General features: G+C 39.8%; 3 protein-coding genes across 3 annotated transcripts; 1 reads left to right on the top strand and 2 right to left on the bottom strand.

Annotated features, from left to right (window-relative positions):
- Positions 1 to 35: 35 nt before the first annotated feature.
- Positions 36 to 2,088, bottom strand: LOC137955192 (cytokinin dehydrogenase 9-like). Its single transcript, XM_068802061.1, has 5 exons — positions 1,437 to 2,088; positions 1,220 to 1,347; positions 873 to 1,133; positions 498 to 760; positions 36 to 381 (listed from the first exon to the last, which is right to left on the bottom strand). Exons 1-5 carry the CDS (start codon positions 2,086 to 2,088, stop codon positions 36 to 38), a joined length of 1,650 nt encoding a protein of 549 aa, XP_068658162.1.
- Positions 2,089 to 11,167: 9,079 nt separating this feature from the next.
- On the bottom strand, positions 11,168 to 18,894 carry LOC137955304 (DNA-directed RNA polymerases IV and V subunit 2). Its single transcript, XM_068802192.1, has 7 exons — positions 17,866 to 18,894; positions 17,011 to 17,223; positions 14,859 to 15,733; positions 13,850 to 14,141; positions 12,807 to 13,760; positions 12,159 to 12,430; positions 11,168 to 11,803 (listed from the first exon to the last, which is right to left on the bottom strand). Exons 1-7 carry the CDS (start codon positions 18,442 to 18,444, stop codon positions 11,302 to 11,304), a joined length of 3,687 nt encoding a protein of 1,228 aa, XP_068658293.1. The 5' UTR covers positions 18,445 to 18,894; the 3' UTR covers positions 11,168 to 11,301.
- A 1,250-nt stretch (positions 18,895 to 20,144) lies between these two features.
- Positions 20,145 to 26,246, top strand: LOC137955303 (eukaryotic translation initiation factor 3 subunit E-like). Its single transcript, XM_068802191.1, has 8 exons — positions 20,145 to 20,482; positions 20,711 to 20,865; positions 21,527 to 21,754; positions 21,853 to 21,974; positions 22,379 to 22,598; positions 24,058 to 24,200; positions 25,682 to 25,819; positions 25,919 to 26,246. Exons 1-8 carry the CDS (start codon positions 20,275 to 20,277, stop codon positions 26,019 to 26,021), a joined length of 1,317 nt encoding a protein of 438 aa, XP_068658292.1. The 5' UTR covers positions 20,145 to 20,274; the 3' UTR covers positions 26,022 to 26,246.
- The last annotated feature ends 169 nt before the right edge of the window (positions 26,247 to 26,415 follow it).

Raw genomic sequence — 26,415 nt, 5'->3', positions numbered from 1 at the left:
TGCTTCAGGGAGTGTTTAATTACTTGGATAAATTCTCACAATGAAGTTGATGTCAAGCCCGGGTCTCTGGAAGAATGCTTTCTGCGGAAAATTTTCTGCCCAGGAGCCAGGATTGCCAAAGGGTCATAGGAAGACTTCCTCCGGACCATTTCTTCCCAGCGAGAGCCGAAGTGGGCTTGCCATTCTTCCCGCGTGTTGTAATGTGGCAGATATTGCTTCATCCCTATCTGGGTTTTCTCACAGAAGTCTAAAATTCTTCTGTTTTGAGCTAGAATATGACCCAGGCCATGGGAACCGATAGAAGGAACTGCCGAGGAAAGAAATGCCACCAGAAAGAAAATTTCGTCATTTGGAGTGACGACGGATGTATTATTATTCCACCTGCAAAACAACAATCGCTTCTTCAAGTCCTGAACAATCTGAATTAAACGGGGCTAAGTCGATTACCAGAAAAAAAAAAAAAAAAAACAAGAAGCAGAATTAAAACCGAAAATTACTTTGATTTGTTCAGTGGGTAGAGGAGGATCGGTCCATTGCTGCTGTCTGTGAGTATGTTGCCGAAGACCTCATCGGCGAACCGGTGAATGCTGCTTCTTGGAATAAGAAGATTGAGCCATGGATGCGGAACTTCCCACAAGCCTTTCGATCTGAGCTTGACTTCGGAGACGTGCACCCTGTCCAGGAATTTAAGATACGAGACCTCCGAAACGAACAAAGTCGACGGGATATAGCTCAACTTCGATAACAGGTTCTTCACTTCCTGCAAAAGTTCGGGTTAGAGACGTTAGAATACAGACGCCTAGGTCGGTCCTAGCTTTTGGTTTACACGTGCTTCACACGTTGATGAAGAATTTAATAATGGAGGGTCCGACCTGTTCCATAGCGTTTGTCTCGTCTGGGTCAAAGTTCTTAGTAAGTTCCAAACAGAAGAGAGTCTTGCCGTCTGACTTGAACTGGCTGGCCTGTGAAGGATCCTCTGGATTGAAAGAGGATCTCCAGTTATTTAACAGACCTGTCCTATTTATTATGACGAAGCCTTCAATGTAGTCGAACGTCTTCTGTGCCGATATCAACGTCTCCTGATCCTTGGCGAAGGTGGAGAAGTCGGAGTAAAGGACTCTTATCCATTTCACCTGCCAAAATAACGAAATAGAACATATAAGCGAGGGGATGGAGGAGGTATGTTTCTACTGGGGAAAAAGTTCACCGGTTTTTTTACCATCTTAGGTGCTGGTTCAAGTGCGATTCTGGCCATCGTTATGATTCCGAATTGGCCGAGTCCTCCCAGGACACCATAGAAGAGGTCGGCATTATGGTTCCCCGAACAGTTCATCACCTCCCCTTTGCCTGCGAACAACGTTTTCATTAGAACTCAGCTATATAACTAACGATTTATATTCAAAAGTTGTTTCTGCACTATTTGATCAGTGATATACCCGTGACAACTTCGAGCTGGTAGACGTTACTGATCTGGGGACCATGCCGGAACGCCTGCCCGCTGATTCCCGCATTGGACAAGGTGCCACCCACTGTGAGGTGAAGATAATCCGTCCACGACTTTGGAGCGAGACCATATTTCAAGGTTTCACGCAGCACACTAATCCATAATTCGCCAGCGGAAACATCTACATAAGGATCTTCTCTACGCTGGATCCGCATTCTGGATCCCTGCAGCGATTCCATGTTAACAACGATTCCTTCAGGTGCTTGAGCTTGGCCCCGGAGAGAGTGTCCATGACCTCTGGCGGCGATAGTGAGCTTCGAGGTAAGACCCATTTGGAATAGATTCTTGATCGTCGTTGATATATCTGACACGGATTTAGGGTGTAGAATTGCGGCGGGAAGGGATCTGTATCGGTTTCCGAAGTCTTTGGCAGCACGGTGGATGTCGTGAAAGCTGAAATGCCCATCAAGCGAGAAACTTGAAAGCAAGGGGAGAACTTCTGGCTCCTTGGGTGGGAATGGGATAGACGGAAGGTTTGATCCGAGGTTTATCTTGGGTATTGTGCTACTCAAGAAGAATAAAACGAGAAACCTCACGAATCTGATATTGTTTTGTCCAAGAAGTTGAAAGGCTGGTGTTGCCATTTTTGTTTTTGCAGAGGGGAGAGAACAGTGGGTGAGCCGAGAGAGAAAGAGATTCTTCTTCTTTTTGTTTTCTTTTGAGAAGGAAAGAGCAAAAGAAGAGAGGTGTTTGTGGAGATGCAAATGACAGAAGGAGGGGATGGGAGGGTATTTAAAGAGAGATTTGGGTGGCATAGTCAACTCATCCTTTGTCCTGGATAGAATCCGTAGGAGGACTGGCTACTTTGGTGGGAAGGAAAGAGATGAAATTTTTTCTTTCTCGCAGTTCTTTTTGAGCACCAGTCCATGCGGGCATCTGTCAGTTAAGAGAGAATGGACTCAAAATGTGAGAACAGTTAGAATAGAAAGGATCCTTTGCTTCCATAATTAAGCCAACAGGTGCTCCATCAAAATCTACAAGAATGACCCATATCTTCCCTCATACCAGAGAAGCTAACCTTCAAATTTGCCCGGCTAAAGCTGTTAGGGGAAACATCCTTGTCCTCTCGGGAAAAGAAATAGAAATTGACGGTCTGTTGTACATCAGACAAGATCCTTTCGAGAGAAGGATTAGGTTGCAACAGATCAATGGAGCCCACGCAGCGGGTATCTCCATCTTGTGGTGTCAGAGGAGCTGGAAAGCATCAACGTGGGGTGGGGGTGTAACTACATTTCCAGTACTCTTTCAATGGCGAAGTGAAGGACGGGGCCATAATGCACGTGATAGTCATCGTGTGAGGATGATGCTTGCAGCTGATTTTCAGTTTTAACTTGTAGGGGCCGACGGTCTGAGCCCGAGGAAGAGGAGAAAGTGGACATCACCGATCAAGTACGAACATAAAAAGGCTACTTGTAGTCTTCAACATCTCTCTCTCTCTGATAGAGCCAGTCTCGGATTCTCATGGCATCAGTGGCCAGTCAAAGCGTGCCTGTGAAAAGCTTTTCACTCTCTGATCTCATTTGTTACAGTTGGTGGCATCTTCTGTGCATACACCGACGATTGCTACCTAGTTAGAGGCCGTCCCACCTTCACTCTCTCTGCTGCCTAATTCGGCACTCTTCCAAGTGTTTGATCGAGGGTCTGAGAGAAGCCAATTTGCAAGTCTGAACTCGAAGGTGTGTATACCTGTGGTGGGTTGGTGTGATCGAAGAGGTTAGTATTATTTTAAATCCGGTCGGGCAACATGTCAGATTTGCAAGCTTTTAATCATCTGTTCTGTGACTAATTTCAAAAAAAAAAAAAAAAAAAAAAATGTAATCAGTCATTACCCTCAGCTGGGGCCTAATCGTTTTCGTCGTTTTACTCTTTAATAAGATTACTTACATTAGCAGAGATTCTCCAAATTTGGGATCTTGTATTCTTATGTTGAATGAGGGAGACTTTAAAAATATTTTCTCCACTTTGTAGTGCAATTTAGCCAGATCTTGGTTCCCTGTCTTCTAGACGGAGACCGTTTGGAAAAAAGAAAAAAAAAAAAAAGAGAGAGATGAGGTTAGGGGGGGATGGCATAAACTAATCTTTGGGCATGCTATTGGATCCTTGCCTGGGTCAAACCCAGCTAATTGAGCAAGACAAGTGGCACACCACACTGACGCATCTACGGCTGCCACGTCGTGGTGGGGCCTTGTGGATAGGCCATCATCATTATGCCAAGTAGACTAAAGAATTTGATGCTGAAGGTGGGTAGGACATAATAAAACTAGATCCTCTAATTTGTGAAATAAACAAATTACCACTCTCTTCATCATGTCTCCCAACTTAGTACATTCCACTCCAGTCATGTCTTCTTGTCCCTTACCACAGATAAAGAGGCCATTCGCCTCCACTGTTTCCTACATGGTCTTCATGTGCAAATTCATTGGCCAAAGTTGCTCTTGTTTACTTACGAACCAGGAGAAAAACCCTGTGTACAGAAGTGGCTGAAACTGCACAAAAAAAAAGAGGGAGGGGCTCCTTGGTGTGGAAGCTAACGTTCACAAAGTGTAGCCCCAAAAAAATCAACAAAGATCCACTTGAAGGCAGTGGTGGGAGCTTCTTTGCCTGGAACGCTATTGGATTATAAAGCTCTGGATGTGCTTTAAACAAGTCAGAATACATCTCTTTCTTCATATTCTTTGAATCATGCTTACATCACAGGAGACTCTGAAGCCTGGTCTTGCATTGCAGTATCTATCTCAAGCGGCCTCTCTAACCTGTAGGCCCTGCTCAAGGTTTCCTCAACCCTGGCCCCCTCCTCTCATAGTCAGCTTTGTTCTTCTAGTCTTATAGGTATCATGTGCACTACAAGAGTCATATCCAACTAAACAAAGAAAGATAGCCAAAAGAGGAGAATAGAAAAGTGTGATGTTGACTAGACTCGATAAAAACATACCCTTGTGTCACATATAATAGGAGCAGCTGAACTGGAAACATAATTGTGACTAAATGTGGAAGGGCGGCTTCATTAATACATTCTGCAATCCTTCACTCGCCCACAGTTTATAAAAATGGGATTCTCTCTGGTTTTCTCATCGATCATGTTAGTGTCAGGTGAAGAAGACGAACCCATGTGGGCTAACCATCCAAAATGGTACTTCACTCACTTCTATACTTGCATGAAGTCAACACTAAAATGTATTTACCTAGACATCTCCCTTTCTCTATTGCTTGCCACACATGGCTAGATTACATGAGATATTTGGATGCCTTCTCTCTCTCTCTCTCTCTCTGTCACAGCCAACTCTTTTGACAACAGCTATAGAAATGATACATATAGAGTCTAGCATCCTTTGCCTGCAAGCCTATTTATCCTTCCCATTGAGGGTTTTGTAAGGTTGTGTTAATTTTGGCAAGGACTCCTTTGTCTTCTGTTCAGGTCATGCACATTGTTACTGACTCATAGAAGCAACTTAGCTTTGCCGTGCTTCTACTTTCCACTTCTGCTTTTGGGTGTCATTTTCTCGAGGACTTGCACCCATAACTGCAAGATGGTTCCCCACAAGTCTCAAACTGAAAATTTCAAAGCTCAGGCCACTTTCGATGGAGCAGTGAATTTGACCATTTACCTGCAGGTTGAACGTATTGTCCCTATCCTGCTTCCTACCAGCTATGTGATCATCCTTGTCCAGGTTAGGTCACCGAAGATGATGCACACACAAGGAATTGATGAAAACCCAAATCAGAGTAGAAGATGGTTCGTCTCCCTCGTAGGATATTTTCAGTCCTGACCCTCCATGTGAATGACCTTCCTGTTTATAGCTAGATTTTTCCTTTTTCTGTTTCCACGTAAAGGAGTTGAAGATCCTGCATACATATAAAAAAAAAAAAAAAAAAGAGAAAAGAGTCAGATAGAAGCAGAGTGGAAAACTAGGTTTTCATAGTCAAATTTAATTACGAATCGAACTAATACCGGGTGTGTCACGGGCCATTGCTGTTTGGTTTAGTTGTGACCAGCACAGATTGATAGCCATGATCGCTACTTGTGAATGCACGCGTGGAGTGGGACCTTGAATGGAGAAACAGTTTGTCATGCGCATGTTTGGTCGAGACTCCTACATGTGAAACCCATCCAATCAATCATATACAAAAACCTCCTCAGATGTATTAAGACGCTAAGAGTCAATGACAAGATTACATTTCTGAAAACCCTTTTTTCAAGTATGATAATTGGTGGCATTTTTTTTCCAAATTTCCATTCCTCATAGACTGGGGTAAGGAGACTAATGATAGGAGATGTCTAGTGGAGTGCGGTTTCATTCTCCTCTTATTGATGTGGAACGGAACTCTGGAGGGGGGGGGGGGAAAGGTGGCGAGATGAACCTGAAGAGAAAGGTGGTTAATGCCCAGGGTCCGCAATCTCGCTCCGATGAGCCAATGCTGACCAGACACGTGTCTCTATCGAGTCACCACCTCGTGGGGTTTCACGGCGCGCGACACGCTCGGAATGATGAGCATGATAGACTAGGGTTTGGACCACGGGGAGAGCGGCTTCCAGTCTGGGTAAAAGTGATCTAGAAGAAGAAATGTTCCATTTTCATGGCCACCCTTCACCAAACATGCAGATTCACACACGTGTCCCTCTAGGGCATTATCCCTCTCATCCTTCAAATGATGGTGCTTTTGAAAGGCTGCTTGTGGAAACACGGCAATGAGGCACTTTCAAGGGGTAGGATCACAAGGGACCAGTAGATGGTACGTGAGGAGAAGATTGGTTTATAAAGGCCATGGTCCCTTAAGTGGTGCCTCAACCTTAGGCTCTAATGTGGTGAAAATGGAGCTGCATCAAGCAAGCTTCTGATTGTCTTTCTGTCTCTCTATCCATCCCAATCGACCTGTCTATGTCTGCTTTGATCCATCAGTCTAGTAGAAATAAAATTAAGCAATTGATGCATTGCTCCTTATCACAAGATAATGGCCATAAGTAATCAATTAGCACCTCTTTCCGTTCATCTGAATCTGTTGAATTAAAGAGTTTGGTGGAGACACATTGTAACTCCTACCATTCCCCCCTCCCCCCATCTTTCTCAGAGAAATTTAGTCGAACACCTCATCGATCGATGCCAAGAAAGTTGGAAAAAACAACAACAAACGCATTGGGTGATAATGCTGCGCGCAACTGATGATCATCCGGAAGTTTTCTCTCCAAAAACTGATCCAGTTTGCATCATTTACAGCGAGTACCCACGATACACAGAAGAGAAAATTTTCATCCGACTGTGGAAGACCAGGAGTTTCACGGTCGCCGGAAGAAATGAAAGTTAGTTATCAGGGAAATGACCAGCGCCCAACATTTTGGACTCGCTGCCGAGGCTGCAGATGTGATAGCTCACTAAACCAACGCTAGTGCAATACACGTCTATCATTTGCACCAATGGTAGCAGAAGCGAAAAGCTTGGCAGTGGCCAACCACACATGCAGTGAAGGGTCCCGCCACGGATAGTAACAGAGGCATTTTGATGAACGAAACAGATGCAAAATATGGATTTCGATTCAATCAATGGACCATAATAAGGTCTGACAACAACTTCACGGAAATTCAAAACCCTTTTGGCTCTTCGTTTATGGACTCTGGAAGCAGAAGCTCGTCTGGGACAAGTAATGGCACTATCCATCTTTACATAGACAAAGATATTTCAGCAAGTTAGTCAAAGAAATAATTCTCTGCAACTCCTCTCGACACGTAGTAAACCATTAAGTATTCGCAATCTTAAGCAGATCAAATTTGCTGCCGGGTCCGTCCTCCTTCACCACCACTCTCTTTTAGGGACAGATGTGCGATAAATTTGGCGTCTAGCAACAGCTTCTTATGGGAAGAACGCTCCAGTGGCAAAGTTAAACCTCTGGAAAACTTACATGCAGCATAAGTTGGATTAGCATGAACAGCTACGTGGCTTGATGTGCAGTGATAGGATAACATCAATGGATCCCAAAAGTCCTCTGGTTGCTTTCCTTGTTGAAAGAGATCTGTAGTTTGGACCCAAGAAAATATTCTCCATGGCTCCATCTTGATTTCCAGGATTGTCATGGCATTGTCACCTTTTATCGCATTGACAGGGAGACATCAAAGAGAAAAAAAGAGCTATATAAAGCACGCTTCTTTTGAGAGGAATCATCTCGTTTTTTCCAACATTTCTACCTCATCATGCACGTGGCATCCGTACATGATGATCAAAAGACGAATTTCCCTTACCTTCCTTCAGACCCTCGTTGCGATGACGGTGGTCAGCATTTGCTAAGAAAAGAGCTCGGAGAGCATCCACTTTGGTCAGCTTCTGGGCCCTCCGTATCGGTGCTGCGCCGATCTTCTCGACTCTGTCGTGCTCCAATTGGACCATGAAGCACGGATTTGCTTGAACCGATACTGATTAGCGTCAAAATCTTTTTTTTTTTTTTTTTTTCTACACTCTGACGCGAACTTCACTCTGAATCTTTGGAGAACCAAAAGCCGAACACAGAGCCAACGAGTCATTTTTTTTTTAATTTTTTTTTTTTTTGCTGTATTTGTTAAGTTCATCTTCAAAGAAAGAACTGAGCTCAACACTTATTCTCAAGGCAACTAGAGAGCCAGTAATGATTTGCCTTACGGGATCAGTGTGAACAGGATGACAACATAGTAAAGAGCCTTTATATTATGAAGAAGGGAGGAGACTGTTGAATTCATGAATGGCTCTCATTGGTTTCCATCTTCATTCCAAGTCATATATAAAATCATTCAATCATGTTCTTTTAGGCAAAGCTTAGTGTTAATTTACGGAGACATCAGACATGATCGACTTGGTTAACATAAATAAAGTTCATACTAGAATCTAACCTACCTTATCAAAGCAACCTTTGTTTGAGACATTCTGTCCTCCCACCATTAAACACCATCAAGATGAGTAATACACCATGTAGTCCCATTAGAGAAACATTCTTACAAATCACAAATGGGGCTCACTCCCCAAAAGCAGGGTAGTAGTCACCCATGAGCTAATCCATGTGGGTCCACTTTCGGCTTTATCGGTTCGACATATCGACACGTGTGATCGCATCTTTCGCCCACTTGTAAATCTGACTCACCCTATTTCAAACGTTCCCTAATACTTGGGGAAGTGAGGACATGTAGGGCTTTCTTGCCTTCAACCAGTTCCTAGCAACCAGTAGGAGGATGACAGGCAAATCCAATTTCTTTTTTATAGAATTAGGGTTATAAGATTAGGGCTAGTGATGCCCAAGGCTGAGAAATGAGAATGGTTTTATTTTAAACATGCAAACTCCACTTAGTGAGCAAGGTGGGGTCTTCTCTCTCACAAAAATGATTTAGGGTTTGACACTAGAGAAGCACAAAGATGCTTTTGGGATTGCCACTAGCAGCATGAAGATAAGAAAGGCATCAGTGGTGATACAGTTCCTTAGTTAAAAAGGGTATCATGATCTTACCATACCTCAGTGTAGGCTACAGAGCTGACAGGATGGAGTATAAATCTTTAGAGATAATCATGGTTATCGAGATATTATTGGTGATGCTTATTTGTGATAATCACGTCCACATTCATTAAAAAAAACTAAACAAACATAGCCCTTTCAATGATCCAAGGTAAAATATATGGAGGAAATCAAAGTGTTGTCCAAAGAGTGGACAATTAGGTCAGTTGGGTTCAACTGTGACCAGCATGCTTTCTAATAATCTGGTTTGTTTAAAGATAGTTTGTTCACACAAGGCTTCAAATTTACCATTTTCAGAAATTGAGGTGGGTTAACTCATGTCTCCGCTGCTGAGTCGCCCCTTGTATTTTCGGAAATTGACTCGACTCATATTTCACTAGGACCAACTTATGGCCCGAGTTGAGGTAATAGTTTATGTTGGCATTATCGGTTCTTACTAACATGGATTCAGAGTTGAAATTGAATTAGACCGATATTTTCTCCGGGTTTCTCCTATTTATTGCAACTCTCGCTTTTAGACTTGAGAAATCAAACTGGATTTTTAGGGTCCGTTTGGAACCCTTATAAAAGAAAAGAAAAGAAAAGAAAAGAGATTTTTTATCGGTTGTTTGGATATCTAAAGAAATATAGTTTCTCTTGTTTATACACGCAGAATATGAAAAAGGAAAAAAATATTTTAAAAAAAATTATGATTAGAACTTTCTCAATCCCTTTCTATTTCTTGGAATTCTATCATTTTAAGATAAAAAATATTAGAACTAAGAGAGAAACTATATTTCTTATTTCCTTTTCTCTCTATGATTCCCTGTTGGCAAACAGAAGAAAATCACTTTTTTTTTCTTTTGTAGGGGTTCCAAATAAACCCTTAATGAATTATTCCAACCACACCTAAGTGGACCTGCAAAGCTCCTCCCTCCACTCTTCTTTTCTTTTCAGACAAGTCACAGGTTTTAAAAAAAAACCAGCAGTCTCAAAGCCTATATTCCCATAACCTCGTCTCGTACTCCAGCGATCATTGCACACCACCATTGCTGAGAAGAAAAATCCTTATTCAGATTGTAGGTTAGTTGGGTTTCTTTTTCTGGTCTGCAAATGCACGTCAGAAGACTAACATTGCACCTCTGAGATTAATGGGGCATTCTTCATCTGAGCGAGCAGGTCGGAGTTAGGTCCAAGCACCTCTGAGATTAGTGGGGCCTTCATCTGAGCGAGCAGGTCGGAGTTAGGTCCAAGCACCTCTGAGATTAGTGGGGCCTTCATCTGAGCGAGCAGGTCGGAGTTAGGTCCAAGGCCATTATACCAAGCTCAAAAGCCTTCTTTTTAAAAACTCATCCCCACTCTATGAACCTGACCTATATCTGTTCCTGCAAAAACTCGTCATGGATTAGGAGGCGATGCCCAGTTTACTCACTAGTTTTCTTGATAAACTGTGGAAAATTTGGTACAAATCAATATGAATTCCTCAGGTTTTTAGGTACTAATATGTACTGGATTTTTTTTTTTTTTGTGTGTGTCACTGCCCATAAATGAAACCAAACCCATGTCAATGATTGTAGCTTTACTTGAAACTAAGAAATTAGTCGAATTAGGTGATGGGAGTTTGATCAAACCATCTTTCTGTAAGCAACCACGCAAGTTATTGGACTTTGACCGCAGTTTTTAGCATCTTTTCCATTCAAAGTCCAAAAGTTCAATTGACACATAAAGATCATTGGGTGCGGTGGCACCACCCAGTCCACCTCTATTTATTTTATGAACGTTAATGAAGATTACATGCAAGTGGAGGCTGGTCAATGTCTTCCAACATGGACCGACTGTTCAGTATTTTGGCCCTTTGTTTTTCTCTCTTTTGCTCATACTTTATATATTTAGCCTCAGCTAACCCTCCTATTGAAGCTTCAGACCTCCAATTTGACTGTCATGGAATCTTACCTAATGAGTTTTATAGATTTATTTTTTATTTATGAAAAGAAAAAACGAGTGAAGCTTATAAACATAGGGTTCGATTAATGATAATTTTGTAAGAAACCATTTTTATACAGAGGCTCATAGAACTGAGTTTACTGGAGAATTGTTTAAGCTAATAGTATCAAGGCTGCATTTAGACTTGGTTGAGAAGAAAGAAAATTATGCCCAATGCATGGAGGATAAACAGGCTTTGTTGGTCAAGGCTTGACACACTTTAGGGACTGAGCAATATGGAAAGCTTTGTAATGTCACTCTGTTTAAGTAAAAAGAACCAACTTGGATCAGATTCAGAGTCCTGAGAACATCTTCGGCAGAGGCTATACATTTTTTTACACCACAAAAAGGAAGGACCAAAACAGACCCATTCAACACTCTTCAACTTTGAATTTGAGACAGATGCCCATACTGAAAAGCTCTTGGGTTAGCAACTTGGCACCATAAGGCACATCGACTTTTAAGATATTCTCCCCTGATTCGCAGAAACGACAGTATGGACCCCGGATCTTCCGGCCTCCGGCGGTGGGTCTCAGGATAACATTTGTTACTCTCTCGCATTTGTGGCAAATATACATGTGAGAGTAATCGCTCAGCCTGAAGAGCCGTTCATGCAAGTTCGCAGCTGCACCATGGGCCAGTAAACAATCTCGCTCCATTTCACCGAATTTCACCCCACCAAACCTTTTCCGGTCAGCCACCGGTTGCCGAGTAAGAGGGTGAACAGGCCCTGTATTCCTGAATTTCACCTTGTCTTCAGCCATATGGACCAGCCTTTGGTAAAACGTGGGACCCATAAAGATCAGACAAGGCATCATTTCACCATTCCGACCATTATACACGCGTTCAGTGCCCCATCGACAAAATCCAGCCCTGTAAAAATGAAATGAAATCCTTTTCAGATTGAATAAACTGGATAAAAGCGAGCAGACAAGTAAGTCCACCAGTTAGCAGTTCTCAAAACAGAAACTGGGAACTGGGACCATGGGCAACAAAGGTACACCTGCTTTAGGCAATTAAAACTAGAAAGACAGGCCAGCAGGGATACTCTATCAGGCCTCAGAATTCATAATAGGCAGAAAACACTTGGAGCAAATGACACTTGGCAAGAAAACAACAAACTCTGGAAAGGAAAAGTTACAGCAAACTCTAGGAACTAACAGGTCCGGTCATTTAGCATAAACCTAGCAATGTGCGAGGTAAATGATTGTGAAAGAGAACTTTCTACCTGTGTAGTTGCTCAGTTATGATCTCAACTGAAGCAGCAGTGAAAGGAGTGGCATATTTGACAGGCCCACCACACGCAATCCCCTTGCCCAAAGCTGCCTCAAGAAGTTGTCCTGGGGTTTGCCTAGTTGGAAATGCATGTGGATTTATCACAATATCTGGAACTATTCCTTGAGCTGTAAATGGGAAATTCTCTTGTGCCTCTAAAAAGCCCACCACACCTTTCTGGCCGTGCATGCTAGAGAATTTATCACCCAGACAAGGAGACCTAACCTGCAATGCATGATAACCAAATATGTTAACAATATCGGGTTAGAGAAAGCATTTTTGGTTTCATAACTTTAGCTGAAAGCTAATTCAATATCTCAATTGGCAATTCAGAACTAAAGCAAAATCCAGCATTTATCACTAACTTGTCAAAGGGAAAACCAAAAACTTTCACAACCGAATGAATTCGAGAACTTTATTTGCGAATATCAGTTTTGAGAACAAAATACTAGGCATTCACTTTGTTAGTAAGTCCATTTTAAGGACTTCAATGGAGGAGTGCTCCAAAAATGATAATCTTTTCCAAAGATGAATGAAATAGAGCAAGGGAAAATAGAGAAACGAAAGGAGTGAAAGAGGGCTAGATAAAGAGATGAAAGACCTGGCGAAGCGAAACAACAGCAAAAATTTTTCCATCATCATTTGCAGACAGCACAACTTTCTGTACTCTTCCTCTTTCTGTGTGTTTCAGCTTCACACTGTGGTCAGCACCAGATTCAGCAGCTTTCCCAATGACAATCTCCCAAGACTGCAAGTTAGCACCAATATAGGGGAATCCATCTTCATCAAGATTATCCACACTCCCTAACTTGCTCTGGACTTTGCAAAATTTCACTGGATCCTTCAACTTCAACCGTCTAGTCTCAAGAATCTCCGCATTATCAACCTCAGATTTATAACTCCTTGTATGCTCGGTTCGAAACAAGCCCCTTTCCAGAGAAGCACGGTTCATGACCAAAGAATCTTCTTGGTTGTACCCTAAATGAACATTTACAGCCACGATAGCATTTTGGCCATTAAATATCTCAGGTTTTGGAATCTTATCATTATAGCCCTTGGAATATTTTGGTTTCCCAAGGCATTCAGATATTATGCTCTGACACAGAGGTCTCTGGGGGTAGTAAAGCTGCTGAGAATTTGTATCAACTCTGATATTGGGGTTTGTTGTAGAAAACCCAATAGCTTGCTGAGAATGTTTCTCAGATTGGTAGAGGACACGTCTTGCCAAATTATGGTTGGCAAATGGTATGATTCCACAGCTTAAGCCCAGCAAGAACGAAAGGTCCAGCTCACAGTGTGTATATTTCATCAATGGCTGGGAATCATCTTTCTTCAAAAGATACTTGACACCCCAAGCTGTTTGACAGTCCTCCTCTTCTTCAGTACCAATAAGTTCTATGATCCCCTCATCTAAAAGAGTCTCAAACGAATAATTTTCAGTCTTAAATTTTTTTAATTTCTTTATGTTCTTGACAAACAGAAGTGGCCGGAGGATTCTTCCCGTATCAGAAAAAATACGCACTTCTGCCTGTGACTGATCTCGTTTGATTTCCACCTGCAGCAAAATAAAAGGGGATAAGTTTAACAAATATAAGAGTCAAATTTCAGATACAGGTCAAAAAGATTAACCAGAGAAAAACCAACCATTGAATCAATTAGCTTTCTGCGACGCATACTTCTTAGTTTTCTGGCAAAAGAACTAGAATCACTACAAAGCCCAACCCAAACGCCATTAACAAAAACTTTATCTCGCCCATTCAATGAGGAATGAGAAACCAGATCTAGCTTTTCCATTCCACAACAAATCAACTGGTCCATACTAGGTTCTCTTGAGTTTCTACTCACAATACCAGTGACTGCCAAATTCTTCACAAGCCCACAGTTCTCTCCATCAGGAGTAGAAAGGAAGCACACCTTTCCCCAGTAAGATGGATTTCTGCAAAAAAGATGACGATGAATTTCAGCAACACATCCCCAAAGAGGCAAGAAATCACTTACACATCCATAAAGCCAGATGATAAGCATAGTGATGAAAAACAGTTGTAAACTGAAACCAGCTAAGTCTAGAATCTCTTAATATATGAAAGCAGAAATCATAGATTGTGATGACCTAACACTTGTAAACTTCTCTAATACATAAAAGAAGCTCTATTGGATGAACACTAACATAGATCAGTAACATCCATCCTTCCTCAATTGAAGATACTCCCAAAACTACCTTAGCATTAACCAATAGTTCATTTCTAAATAGGATCTGGTTTATGTTGATGAAGGAGAAGTCATGAGGCACAAGGTACAGTACTGAAACAACTAGAAGTAGAAGCAGTGATGCTTGTTCCGTTAATATGGAGTTACATATATTACAGGAATTTTAAGGATTTTGAGAAACCTTATCACAAAAAATAAAAAATAAAAATTTAAAAGGCTTCTTCATCTTCACTTGGATTATTGCGTGCAGAATGTAGTATGCCTTAGCTTTTGGAAATGGCAAATGTCCTAAGTTGTGTTTCTTTTAACCCGTAATCAGGATAAACTCATAAATATTGGTGTTTTTTGTCTGTTCTTTTAAATGACTAAAAAGACAGAACCAGAAATTACTATTTATATTGACAATTTCGGTATGTAATTAAAGTAAATGAATGAGAACACATACGGAAATCTTGCATCTCCAGTCATCCCTGCGTATAGGACCTGCTGGCGAGTCTTTCTCAAGTCTGCCATCATCTGCAAGGGATTTGTTCGCCTGAGAGTTGCGACAACCCCAGAGGATTTCTCCAACCTCTTGTAAGAATGAGACCATGTTCCAGTTGAAAAGGCCCTTACAAGACCATTAGAAACTATTGAAGCATCAATATAATTTTGAATTGGCTTTAAAAATCCTTTGCCTGACAGATCTTTCTGCATATATCTAACCATACGCCTCTGTGTATGTCGGACATGACCCCATAATTCACGTGAAAGTAACTCCCCTGCCAGCTCTAGCCTTTTGTTCCTATAATCATCTCTATTGTCACACTTTCGTCTCCCAAACACTGATAGCAAGAGACATTTTACCATATACCCAAGAAAAAGAGCTTTTTGTTGGGTACCTAGTTTGGGAAACAAGCCGCTGTCAATGCATTCCTCAACAGATTCCTGGGGAGGGTATTTTAAATTCTTCATCAGGCCAGCAAGATATTTCAATGAATTTTTTCCCTTACGGAAACCCTCAAATTTCTCATCGGCATCTTTAATAGATGAGATTAACAAATTAGCAATGGAAGGGTCCCCAATGTCAATATCTATCATTTGACAGACTTCTTTATCTGAAGCAGCACCTAGAGCAAAAAATAAGATCCAGATGGGAAATGAAATACCCATGAACCACACTGTAATAGTTTTCCTTTCACTAAGACCATCTGTCTTAAGATTTTCAAGTTTCACATATACCCTCCTTCTCTTAACTTCTGATATGTAAGAAATCGTCCAGCTTGGATGGTTTACAACCCAAAGTCTTTTAGTGCATCTCTCTTCTTGTGCAATGAATGTCTGGGGAGTGCAAAACGAAAATGTTATAAAATTTGAGAGGATAGACATTAAAACACATCATCTAAGTAAAAAATTTTATAAATGCATACAAACCAGCCCATTTTTCTGACCTTACATATGCAACGTGTATGTCTATAAATGTGTGAGAGAGTGAGGGTGTGTGTGGGTGTGTAGATAGATAGATAAACAGTCCTAGTACCATAGTTTCCATGGAAAACTTCACTGAGTTATCACGCCTTACAAAACAACCACTCCTGTCCTTTGAGAAAAGATCAGGCACATTTTCTATACATGCTTCTGTGTGTTTTGCACAAACAAACAAGCAGAGAGACATCTGGTGCTCCAAATGTGTCCAACATAGGCATCCAAGCAGAAAAAGTAAGATACTTAATGGTTATGATATGCTTTAATAACATTCTTGCATGTCGCATCCGGTCATTTATCAGAGAATAAGGTAGAGAATGGGCTGATCACCGCACCCCTTAATTGTTATTGTATCTTTTCTCTCTTGGATGGGCCCTAATTTGGGCGCACTCTATTCTTTCTTTTTGTTTTGAATGAAATCTTTCACCATTGAAAATATTATAAGTCTCAGCTCGTAAAGTAATTTGAGCTATTCGTACACACCTACTGTATTGAGGTAGCTATGTAAAGACTTATAAAGATGGCAAGCTACATACTTTGCTACTCAAGGAATCCAAGAGGATCAAAACATAAAATAGTAGGTAACGCAATAATGTACTAAAAGTAAATAATTAATTCAACTTTTCGGTAAAGCAACTAAAGCATTGATCACATTTGCTAATTGCAACTAAGAAGGTGAAATGTTACAAATATTAAAAGGCAACTTCTGTCCATTAGACTGCTCTATGGTCACCACTGCCTAACTGTCCACATGTGAGGTTTGCATGCACGCATGCATGCATACATATGAAAGAGTAAATAACATATTAAGATGACATAATATGAACACTCGTGTTTTTCTCAAACCTCACTTTTTTCAGTAAAAAGTGAGAGATACATATATCTTTTAAGAGAAAGTACAGAAGAACCCTTTACCAAAAAAAGGGTACATAACTCGATTATTTTTATAGAATTGGTGAAATTTTTAGAGGCTTCCTTCTTCTTATTTAAGACCTCCCTGTGACTAGATTGTTGATCATTTTAGATACACTTGTAACATACTAAAAGATTCAAGATAATAAGATAAGAAAGGGACATCAGCAGTTCTACAAAACAAGGAATCTAGAAAATCAATTTATGAGGTTTTGTCTGACCTTCTCAGCACCTTTAATCACAAAATAACCCCCATGATCAAAATGACACTCATTTTTATCTTCTTCAGCCAGCCAACAAAGATCTGATTTTACCATCACTGGCAATCTACCAAACAGAACCTCATCATTCCATTCATTGAGCACTTTCCTATTAATGTAGGACTCTTTACCAGTTTTAAATTTGTCACTGGTGACAGACTGCAAAGTATAGACCTGTCAAAATAAAAATGCTTCAATAAATTCAAAGCAAAATATTAGAAGAATAATAACAATCAGGAGTCGGAAACAAATTTTATGAAAATCTTGTCAAGCATTAAATCAATTAGTTAAACCAAACATAACAGTGGTACTCAGAAACATGGCACGGTCACCAACTGATTACTTAAAACTAATAGTCAGCTAATAAGTAACCATAACATGAAAAGGCAGATACATATGCACTTATCAAATTTCCAAATTGCCATTTATTTGGTAATCGGGAAGAAAATTTCTCACTCAAATAATGAATCTCAGTTGATCAAGAATTTCGCCAAGAACTAACTGACTGTGCTAGTTGTGGCTTGATGTGCTTAATAAATGCATTCACCAAACATTAATGCAATTCGATTCATCTACAGCTCGGTTCAGATGCTAGGAAATTATGCTGTATCCACATGCCTGCTATGTAGTCATAGGAACTCATCAATGAGCCGAAACTAAGCTCAAGGTTACCCCATGTTTCAAGAAATTTTAATGTTTTCCTGACGATAAAATTACTAAACTACTGAAAGGAAAACCTCTTACAACACACTTCATCCTACTAAAAGTTCAAAAAGATTTTATCAAATGGTATAAAATTTCTTGTATTCGGCACACCTGCCACTTCACATGAACTTTAAGGCGCCCAGAATACGTCAAGTTCATCAATCGAGCGTGTCTTGGCAGCAACTTCAAATACTCTTCTTGCTCTGCTTGAGTCCCCGTCTTGACATCGACATCCTTGGACTTTTTCTCAATCCACAGTGCTGGCCTTTCAACCCTTACCTTGCCAAATCTTATAGATGCATATTTCCAATCCCCATCAGCTTTCTGGGATGGGTCAAACGTTGGCGACACCATGATCTCACCAACATCATCGAACACCTTCTGAAGCCCATTTTTTATGAAATCGTTATAGGAATTAAGTTGGTGAGAGATGAGCCCATGTTTTTCAAAGAAACACTTGGAAGCCTCTTTACAAAAACGGCCTAGGAAAGCCTCACTCAACCCACCGAAATCCTCCTCGGAACCACTGGAAGACGTGTCTTCCTCGAAATAAAAAGAACGAAAAGACTCACCCACTTTCCCGTTACTGTAGTCTCCCACATTCTTCGCAGATGCGAATTCTTCCGCGGATGAAGAAGAAGAAGAAGAAGAAGAAGGTGAATCCACTTCCATGGCGCTAGGGTTCTCCATGCAAACTAATACCGAAAATGTGACTTCCGAGAAACTTAAAACGCAAACCCAGACACGAGCGAGATTTAGGGCATCAAACCTCCCAAAATGGGTAACCGTTAAAAACTTTCGACCCGTCTTCTCTTGGCAAATGCGGCAGCAGCGATGAGGAACGCCGAAGGAAGAATGCAAATGAAAATGAACACGACTCCTTCCTTTCGATGGAAAAACACTACCCGGAAGAACAAAAAAAGAGTCAGCTTTTCGCTCTCGGTAGCCTATGCCGGTAATCGATTGTACGTCTTCCTGCTTCCCTCTATATGCCCAAATGGAATGGCGCTAGGACACTCGTCTGTCAGCAGTTACTCGCGCTGGCACCTACTTCGTGATTGGGAGGAAATCGCTCTCGCGATCTGCATGGAGCAGGACTGCTCTTCCACTTCCAGTCCACGCTCCAGTCTCCATGACCGTACCCTCTTTGTATTGAGCTCGGTCTCACTCAGTGGCATGGCTCGTGAATCATGGTCACTATAGAACAAATTTTATTCATTTATTTTGGGTTGTGTTTTATGGGAACCCGATCCATCTCGACCCAACCTTAAAACCCCAGGTTAGGTTGGGTCAAAAACCATAAATAACAATATCGTCGGGTTTGAAACTCGACCTCCAAAAAACCGAGAGAGGATATGGGGTTGAAACCGGTCGAGTGTAGGAGAACAGGGTAGTTATTGGGTCGGATTTAAGTCAATTTATGGGAATTGTAATAGTTGAGAACGGCTAACGAATGCAGAAAGTTACCCTACAAAAGTGTAGGGAACTATTCTACACCCCACCCATTTTTTACCGTCTTTCACAGGAGACGAATGCGGAATATAGCATGCCCAGTTCTGATACCATGATAGTGGCTAGCCAATATAACCCAACAGACTGATCTGTTAGGTACGGAAAGCTACAACGTACAAGAGTGGACGGAACCACTTTGACATTAATATTCTCTCCAACTCAAATACTAATACATGTATATATTTTAATAACTCAATAAATTAATAAATATCTTAACTCAATAGTTCCTATCATAAAAGAGAGTTTTGATTTCGTCTTTTATATGTAGTGGTATTTTTGTAAATATGATATAAAAAGTTTAATAAAAAAACTAGGCTTGAGCAACATTAGGGATGGGCATCGGGTCGGATTTTAAGGCGAACCATAATATATTATGAAATATACATCTTATATACTATAAAGATGTTAAAATACACTAAAAATATTGTTATTATTAATTAAAAATTAATTAAATTTTGGTATTAGACAACTATAAATTAAATACACATGATTAGGATTAAAGTGAAATAAATTTTGATTATATAGAGAATCACATAAGTGTGACACTAATAATATCAATCTTAGGGAATTTAAAAATTTAAATATTTAGTCCATAATAGCTCCTAGATGTCTACATGCCTCTTGGCAAGAAATTTAGAATTTATATTGAAATACGTGATTTAAATATTAAAAATAGAAAAAGGGAAATAGTTATATGTATAATAGATCGCATCCTAGCGCAAAACGGAGGAGGCGAGTCTGACCTTCCAATCCTACGCGGCCGAGTTCACGGGTCAACCCGCGGGGTAAAAAGACCATGATAGAAAATATGTGGGCCCACTCATTTAAGTGGCCCACTCGAACAAAACCCTAATCTCTGAACGCCTGTATAGCTCTTTTGCGCCCCTCGGGCCTCGACTATGGACAATCCTTCTCTTTCGACTTCGAATCGATCTGGCCACTGAAGCCCTAGTCCCTGTCTGCACTTCTCGGTTTGAACTCCGTGAAGCTTCGCACAAGCTAGTCGCCATGGCGGACTATGACTTAACGAGCCGAATTGCGCCTCAACTGGATCGTCATCTTGTATTTCCCTTGTTTGAGTTTCTCCAGGAGCGTCAGCTCTATCCAGGTGATGAGATTTTGAAAGCGAAAATCGAGCTGCTCAGTGAGACTAATATGGTTGACTATGCCATGGACATCCACAAGAGTCTCTACCACACCGAGGATGTTCCTCAAGGTTAGCGTCATTAACTTTTCATCAAGGGTTTTTTTTTTTTTTTTAATCTATTTATCTTTTTTTGGTCTCTTTTGGGCCTAAGTTATGTTTCGATGGTCTAGTTTAGATGATGCTCAGATTGAAGACTTGTGAAATTTCGAGTCATATGAGTTATGGAGTTTACTGTAATTGTTCGTACCCATTGTTGGGAGAATCAAAGTGGATTTGAAAATTTGATTCTGGTGCTAGATATGGTGGACAGAAGAGTGGAAGTGGTGGCGAGGTTGAAATCATTGGAGGAGTCTGCGGCGCCACTGATAACTTTTCTACAAAACGCCAGTCTGGTGCAGGAGCTCAGGTCAGACAAGCAGTACAACCTGCAGATGTTGAATGATCGGTTTCAGGTTAGTTGGGAGCGTCGATCACTGGATTGTTGTGACTAATGGCAATCCAAGTTTATGAGAATTTTTCTTGCCGACCAATAAGCAGTATGACTCTCGGGCTAAGGAGGGAGTTTCAAGCTGGCTTCTCTCTGTGAAGCTCCTTCCCTCTTGTATCTTAGGGGCCCTCGGCCTCCTATTGTTCTTGTTTTTCCTCAGTAATAAAACCTGTCCATTATTTAAAAAAAGCATTTATCTTACTGAAAAAGTGGCATCCTTCTCGCTGGTGACTGTAGATGGTTGGAAAATTTTGAGTTATTAATTGCCTCTGATAGAATTATATGAGGGAGGATAACTAAAATAACCAAGGGAAAGAAAAAGACTTCTCTTATTGAAACTTGTTAGTACACCAAGTCAGCTTATATGCTTCCTCTTTAACTACTAAGCTTCTTCTGCTGGCTGAACAAGAAGTGCACACAAAATTGTATCATCCGTCAGGAAATTGTTGAGTTAATATAACGAGCGCTAATTTTTTTCATAGTGTTAGCACCATTATCCATGTGTCTGTTACCCAATTTTAGTGAGAATGTTTGAAGCAATCTAGATTGTAAATGTCTGGTGAATTAGCTCTGCGTAAGAATTCCCTTATCTCTGTCTTATAGGGCCTCTATATTTTTATGAGCAGATAGGTCCAGATCAAATTGAGGCATTATACCAGTATGCCAAATTTCAGTTTGAGTGTGGAAACTACTCTGGAGCAGCTGATTATCTGTATCAGTACCGGGCTTTGTGTACTAATCCCGACCGCAGCTTGAGTGCCCTTTGGGGTAAGCTTGCAGCAGAAATTCTTATGCAGAACTGGGATATTGCTCTTGAGGAACTTAATCGCTTAAAAGAAATAATTGACTCAAAGGTTTGTTATATTCTTAAGAAAGTTAGTTGTCATTTTTTCACTACAAATACTGCTGTTTGCAATTTAATTTTGATTGTGATGACTGTTCATTTGTGCAGAATTTTGCGTCTCCACTGAATCAATTACAAAACAGAATTTGGCTAATGCATTGGAGCCTCTTCATATTTTTCAACCATGAAAATGGGAGAAATGGCATCATTGATTTATTTTTTCAGGATAGGTGCGCCTATGCAATCTATTCATACTGGTCTCATATTTGAGAGATACTTCCATTGCCATATGTACAAATTTGGACTACTTATCCAAGTTTTTTTTTTATTACTATTCTAGTAAATTAATAGTGTAGTTTGTATAGAAGAATCTGTCTGCTGTTTGCGATATTGTCTGGTTTACCAAAGCAGGCAAAGAAGTAAAAGATATAGACTTCCTAGGACTGATTGTTATGTGGTGCTAAATCTCAAGTAGTTTGTATATGTTTGTGTAATTTGGTAAATTTTAGTGCTAAAAATTAACAAAAAAGGGATAATAAACAGAAGAACACGTGACAGAGGAGTCTATTACCCCTTTTTTTTCTGCTAGAGAACTTTAATTTTTCAGTTTAGTCATGATTCTGGTAGTTTTCAGGTACTTGAATGCTATTCAAACAAATGCACACCATCTTCTGCGATATGTTGCCACTGCCGTGATTGTTAATAAAAGGAGAAGGAACATGCTCAAAGAGTTGATCAAGGTCATCCAGCAGGAGCAGTATTGTTACAAAGATCCCATCACTGAGTTTCTGGAGTGCCTCTATGTAAACTATGACTTTGAGGGTGCTCAAAAGAAGCTAAGGGAGTGTGAAGATGTGAGTTCTGGGCCGTTGATTACCTCTGTTGATTACCTTTGTCTGATAGAAGATCTAAGGCATTTCTATCTAGCTTCTTTCTATCTCTCTTTTATATTAGCCCTTCCTGTTAATGAGGTTATTCAATTTTGCATGGTAACTGGTACTGTAGTGTAGTAGAAGTTACTTCATTTATTCTGAAAAACTTGATGTTGTAGAGGATCGAGAATGCCTGGTAACTTTGAATTCTCTGCTTTGAGAATCTTATTCTTGTATTTCTGTTTTTTTGAAATATTAATCCCAAAGGTGTAGACATTTTACGATTAAAAAGAAAAGAGAGCTGCAGAATTTGAAAAAGCCTATTTTGGTATTCAAGATAAATTGGTAAAGAGAGTTATTTGGCCTTAAATAATGTAGATCTCTCTACATTTAGGACTAAATGCCAAAGCAGGGGTTGGAAATAATCCCATATAGATAAGTCTTAAGAAAATTTGTTGATATAGAATGTTGAGGAATAGGTTTCCTTAGTGGCTAGTCATTTATGAATGAAATCATGCTCAATTTTAACATGGTATCAGAGCAGGAAGTCTGTTTGTTGGGCCCAATCTATGCCCCGTTGAGTTTGTACACCATCTGTGTTGTCCACACCTGTTATTCATATGTATAAGCCTGCATATAAGGCAGAGTGTTAATGGAAATAGTCCTACATAGATCAGTTTTAAGAAAAGTTGTATGTTTTTAAGGTTGAACAATAGACTTCCTAAGTTGCTAATTATTTATGGATGGAACTGGGCTCAATCTTAACAAAGGAAAATTGTACTTTTTCATTGATTAGCTAAGGATAATCCATGGATTGAACCATAACTAGTGCATAAATGATGGGGACATGTTCTTGCTTGTGGAAATAGGCTTGGATATCAGGGGTAACTTCGCTCTATATTACTTTTTTTGTTTTTGCTTTTCAAGATTTGGTTCTTTTTGTAGGCTTAAAATAAATTAGTGTTGACAAATGCTAGATGGTCGTAATAGAATCCTCATCCTTTTCCTGTCTAAATCCTTTTTGTCAAAGAATGCATTGTGTTTTATATGAATAAGAGTAGCATGGAAATTAATGAATTTGTCTGTTGCTTGAGGATCTTCTTATATACTTCACTTGCACTTGTCAGATCAGACCTCCATTTTTTAGCTTCATGTGTAGCTGCATTAGTTTATTAGCTTTATTACCTGTTGCCTTCTGTTTCTTTTCCTTTCTTGCCCTTCTAATGTATGTCCTTCCCTTCATTCTTTCATGTAAGTTATTTTATTTCCACGAAACAGAAATATAAATTGATACAGATCAAAAGTGAAGGATCTGTAATTATATAAGAAAATGAAAAGAAACTTATATAGGGATCTTTGGTTGAGGTTTGCGAGTTTGATTTCTGATTAACTTTCTTAGTTTTAGTATTGTCTTTACATTGGTGCCTGAACTGTTATGCAGGTAATTATGAGTGATCCATTCCTGGGCAAAAGGGTTGATGATGCCAACTTTAGTACTGTACCATTGAGAGATGAATTTCTTGAGAATGCTCGTCTCTTCATTTTTGAGACTTACTGCCGTATACACCAGTGCATTGACATTGCGTGAGTATCCACTATACTGAGCTCCAATTTAGTATCAATGGTTATTTTATTTTATTTTATTGTTATTGTTTTCTAATTTTGAATGATCAGTTAGTATCAACCTGAACATGGGTGGATTAATTTTATTTTTTGAAATTTAATTCAATTTATTTTTCTTCTGGCTTTATTTTCTAATTGATTAAGTTCACTTGATCTTATTGGTGGTTCTCGACCACTTAGGGTTTCTTTTTACTACTTGATTGGAAGTAATTTTTCCCTAAATATTTAGTCTTTACTACTGATATTTATATGAGCAAGTTGATCACAACTGTTTGTGTGATGTTGTGATCTTGTTGTTTGTCAATTGAATTTTAATACAATACTGAGATTTTGGACCTTAAGTGTTTATTCTTGATGTTTGTCCTAAAACATTGTGATATTAGATTCGTTTCTCTCAATGATTTTTTCCTTCTGTTATTGTATCATTCTGTGCTGTATGACATTGATTGAGTTGTGATAATCTTCCAGTTAAGCTTACATGTATATTAGTCTCTAAGCTGTGAATAACTTTTCCTTTGCTGCACAGTTTGGTCACTAAGTTGGTGTGAGGTCAATATTCCTATCATTGTCTCTGTTTGAGGTCTTAAATTCCAGTCATACTTGGTTCTGTGGTTTCTGTGGATGTTTATTTTAGTGTCATAATATGGCATCAGTTGTCAAGCTTTGCAAACATGTTTGTTGGTCATTCTATTCTTCTTTGGTAAGCTTCATTTTTAGTGCTGTGGAAGTGTGAACCTTTTCTTTTATCACATGAAAGAATACAAGAATTTATATTCCTATGAAAACAAAAAAAATGTAGGGGATTAATGTGTTTCTTGTACCTGAGAAACTTATTCTGAGATTGGATTTCTTCTTGCTTCCTACATCAACATTTTAATTGGGAGGGCTGTATTGCATAATATCATCTCCTTACGTTTTTCTGAGCAAGTGGGATGTGACATTTTTTCCGCCTTCTCCTCTCGCTTCCCATCACCTCGTATCTTTGTTTCCTTTATATATATATTAAAATTCATTACTATCACTACTGTCATCATGTTAGAGCTTTATCCCAACAATGTTGGGTTTATCTGCAGGGATCTTCATTTTGATGTTTGTTAGATTGATCCTCCTTAGAGACCATTTTCTTCCATTCGTTTGCCCCTCAACGGTCATCAGCAGAACCCTTCTAAATAGGTTCATTACTTGTTTCTGTTGAGCATGCCACAACATCTCAAGAGGCTTACACCTTACTGTTTTAATACTTTCGCTTCCTGAGTTTCAACTTTGGTCACACATCCATTTCAACATTTTAGTTCATACCACCTTCATTTCTAGTTTACTTCATGTAGTTCGTATGTGGGTAAAATGTGGCTCTGTTATTTGCCCACTTTTTTGTTTTGATAAAGTGTTATCAATGTTCTGTTCTGATGCCCGCTAATATTTGCTCTGGTTATTTGGTTCAGGATGCTTGCGGAGAAGTTGAATATGGGTTATGATGAGGCTGAAAGATGGATCGTAAATCTAGTAAGGAATGCCAAACTTGATGCCAAGATTGACGCCAAATCAGGGACTGTTGTTATGGGACCCAATCATCTCAATGTGTAAGTTACGACTTTTCTGTGTTCACTGCTGCGAAGTGTTTTATCTTCCCCAGAGATCGGAGTAGTGTTATATACATTTATTGTTCCATTTGGTTTCAGGTACGAGCAGATTATTGAGAACACAAAACAGTTGGCGGTTCGTACTTTCATGTTAGCAAAGAACGTCGTTGATTCTTCACCAGCCGCTCAAGCTACCCGTTGAGTTACTCGTTATCTTATGGGCATTGACGCAGAGTCTAGAAGCAGAACACGATTTTGGCTGGCTAAGTTTTCTTGGTCTGGTTTTCTAGTTTTTTTTGTTTCTGGCCTCCATAGTTTGTATGAAACCTCTTCTTCAATACCGTTTAGTTATTTCAAGTTTTGCATATTTCAGTTCGATCCCAAACTGCTCTGTTTGTCAACCATTATAGCTCGTCTTTCTTTAGGATGGTATTTGCATGGATTAGGGGTGGCTACCTTAACGCAACTCTGCCCATGTAGTGATGAATGTTTCCTTTTATGAATCATGCGATAGGACGGGGTTGGATTAGATTTTTTTACTTCAGTAGCTTTTTAAATAAATGACATTGATATAAAAAAATAAAAAAATTAGAATA

This window comes from Aristolochia californica, unplaced genomic scaffold (assembly GCF_029961685.1).
Source record: "Aristolochia californica isolate CCGP_79_NKW_82.1479 unplaced genomic scaffold, dmAriCali1.0.hap1 SCAF_2, whole genome shotgun sequence".
Lineage (NCBI taxonomy): Eukaryota > Viridiplantae > Streptophyta > Magnoliopsida > Piperales > Aristolochiaceae > Aristolochia > Aristolochia californica.
This window is presented reverse-complemented; position numbering and strand designations above follow the sequence as displayed.

What these genes read in the sequence shown, in the direction of transcription:
- LOC137955192 (XM_068802061.1), bottom strand. Translation starts at nt 2,088, where the DNA reads ATGGCAACACCAGCCTTTCAACTTCTTGGACAAAACAATATCAGATTC. An exon ending in CCAGCTCGAAGTTGTCACGG is followed by an intron (nt 1,348 to 1,436) that starts GTATATCACTGA and finishes CGTTGTTCGCAG; the next exon opens with GCAAAGGGGAGGTGATGAAC. An exon ending in TTGAACCAGCACCTAAGATG is followed by an intron (nt 1,134 to 1,219) that starts GTAAAAAAACCG and finishes TTATTTTGGCAG; the next exon opens with GTGAAATGGATAAGAGTCCT.
- LOC137955304 (XM_068802192.1), bottom strand. Translation starts at nt 18,444, where the DNA reads ATGGAGAACCCTAGCGCCATGGAAGTGGATTCACCTTCTTCTTCTTCT. An exon ending in AAGTTCATGTGAAGTGGCAG is followed by an intron (nt 17,224 to 17,865) that starts GTGTGCCGAATA and finishes TTATTTTGACAG; the next exon opens with GTCTATACTTTGCAGTCTGT. An exon ending in ATAACTGAGCAACTACACAG is followed by an intron (nt 11,804 to 12,158) that starts GTAGAAAGTTCT and finishes TCATTTTTACAG; the next exon opens with GGCTGGATTTTGTCGATGGG.
- LOC137955303 (XM_068802191.1), top strand. Translation starts at nt 20,275, where the DNA reads ATGGCGGACTATGACTTAACGAGCCGAATTGCGCCTCAACTGGATCGT. An exon ending in GATTTATTTTTTCAGGATAG is followed by an intron (nt 21,975 to 22,378) that starts GTGCGCCTATGC and finishes GGTAGTTTTCAG; the next exon opens with GTACTTGAATGCTATTCAAA. An exon ending in CACCAGTGCATTGACATTGC is followed by an intron (nt 24,201 to 25,681) that starts GTGAGTATCCAC and finishes TATTTGGTTCAG; the next exon opens with GATGCTTGCGGAGAAGTTGA.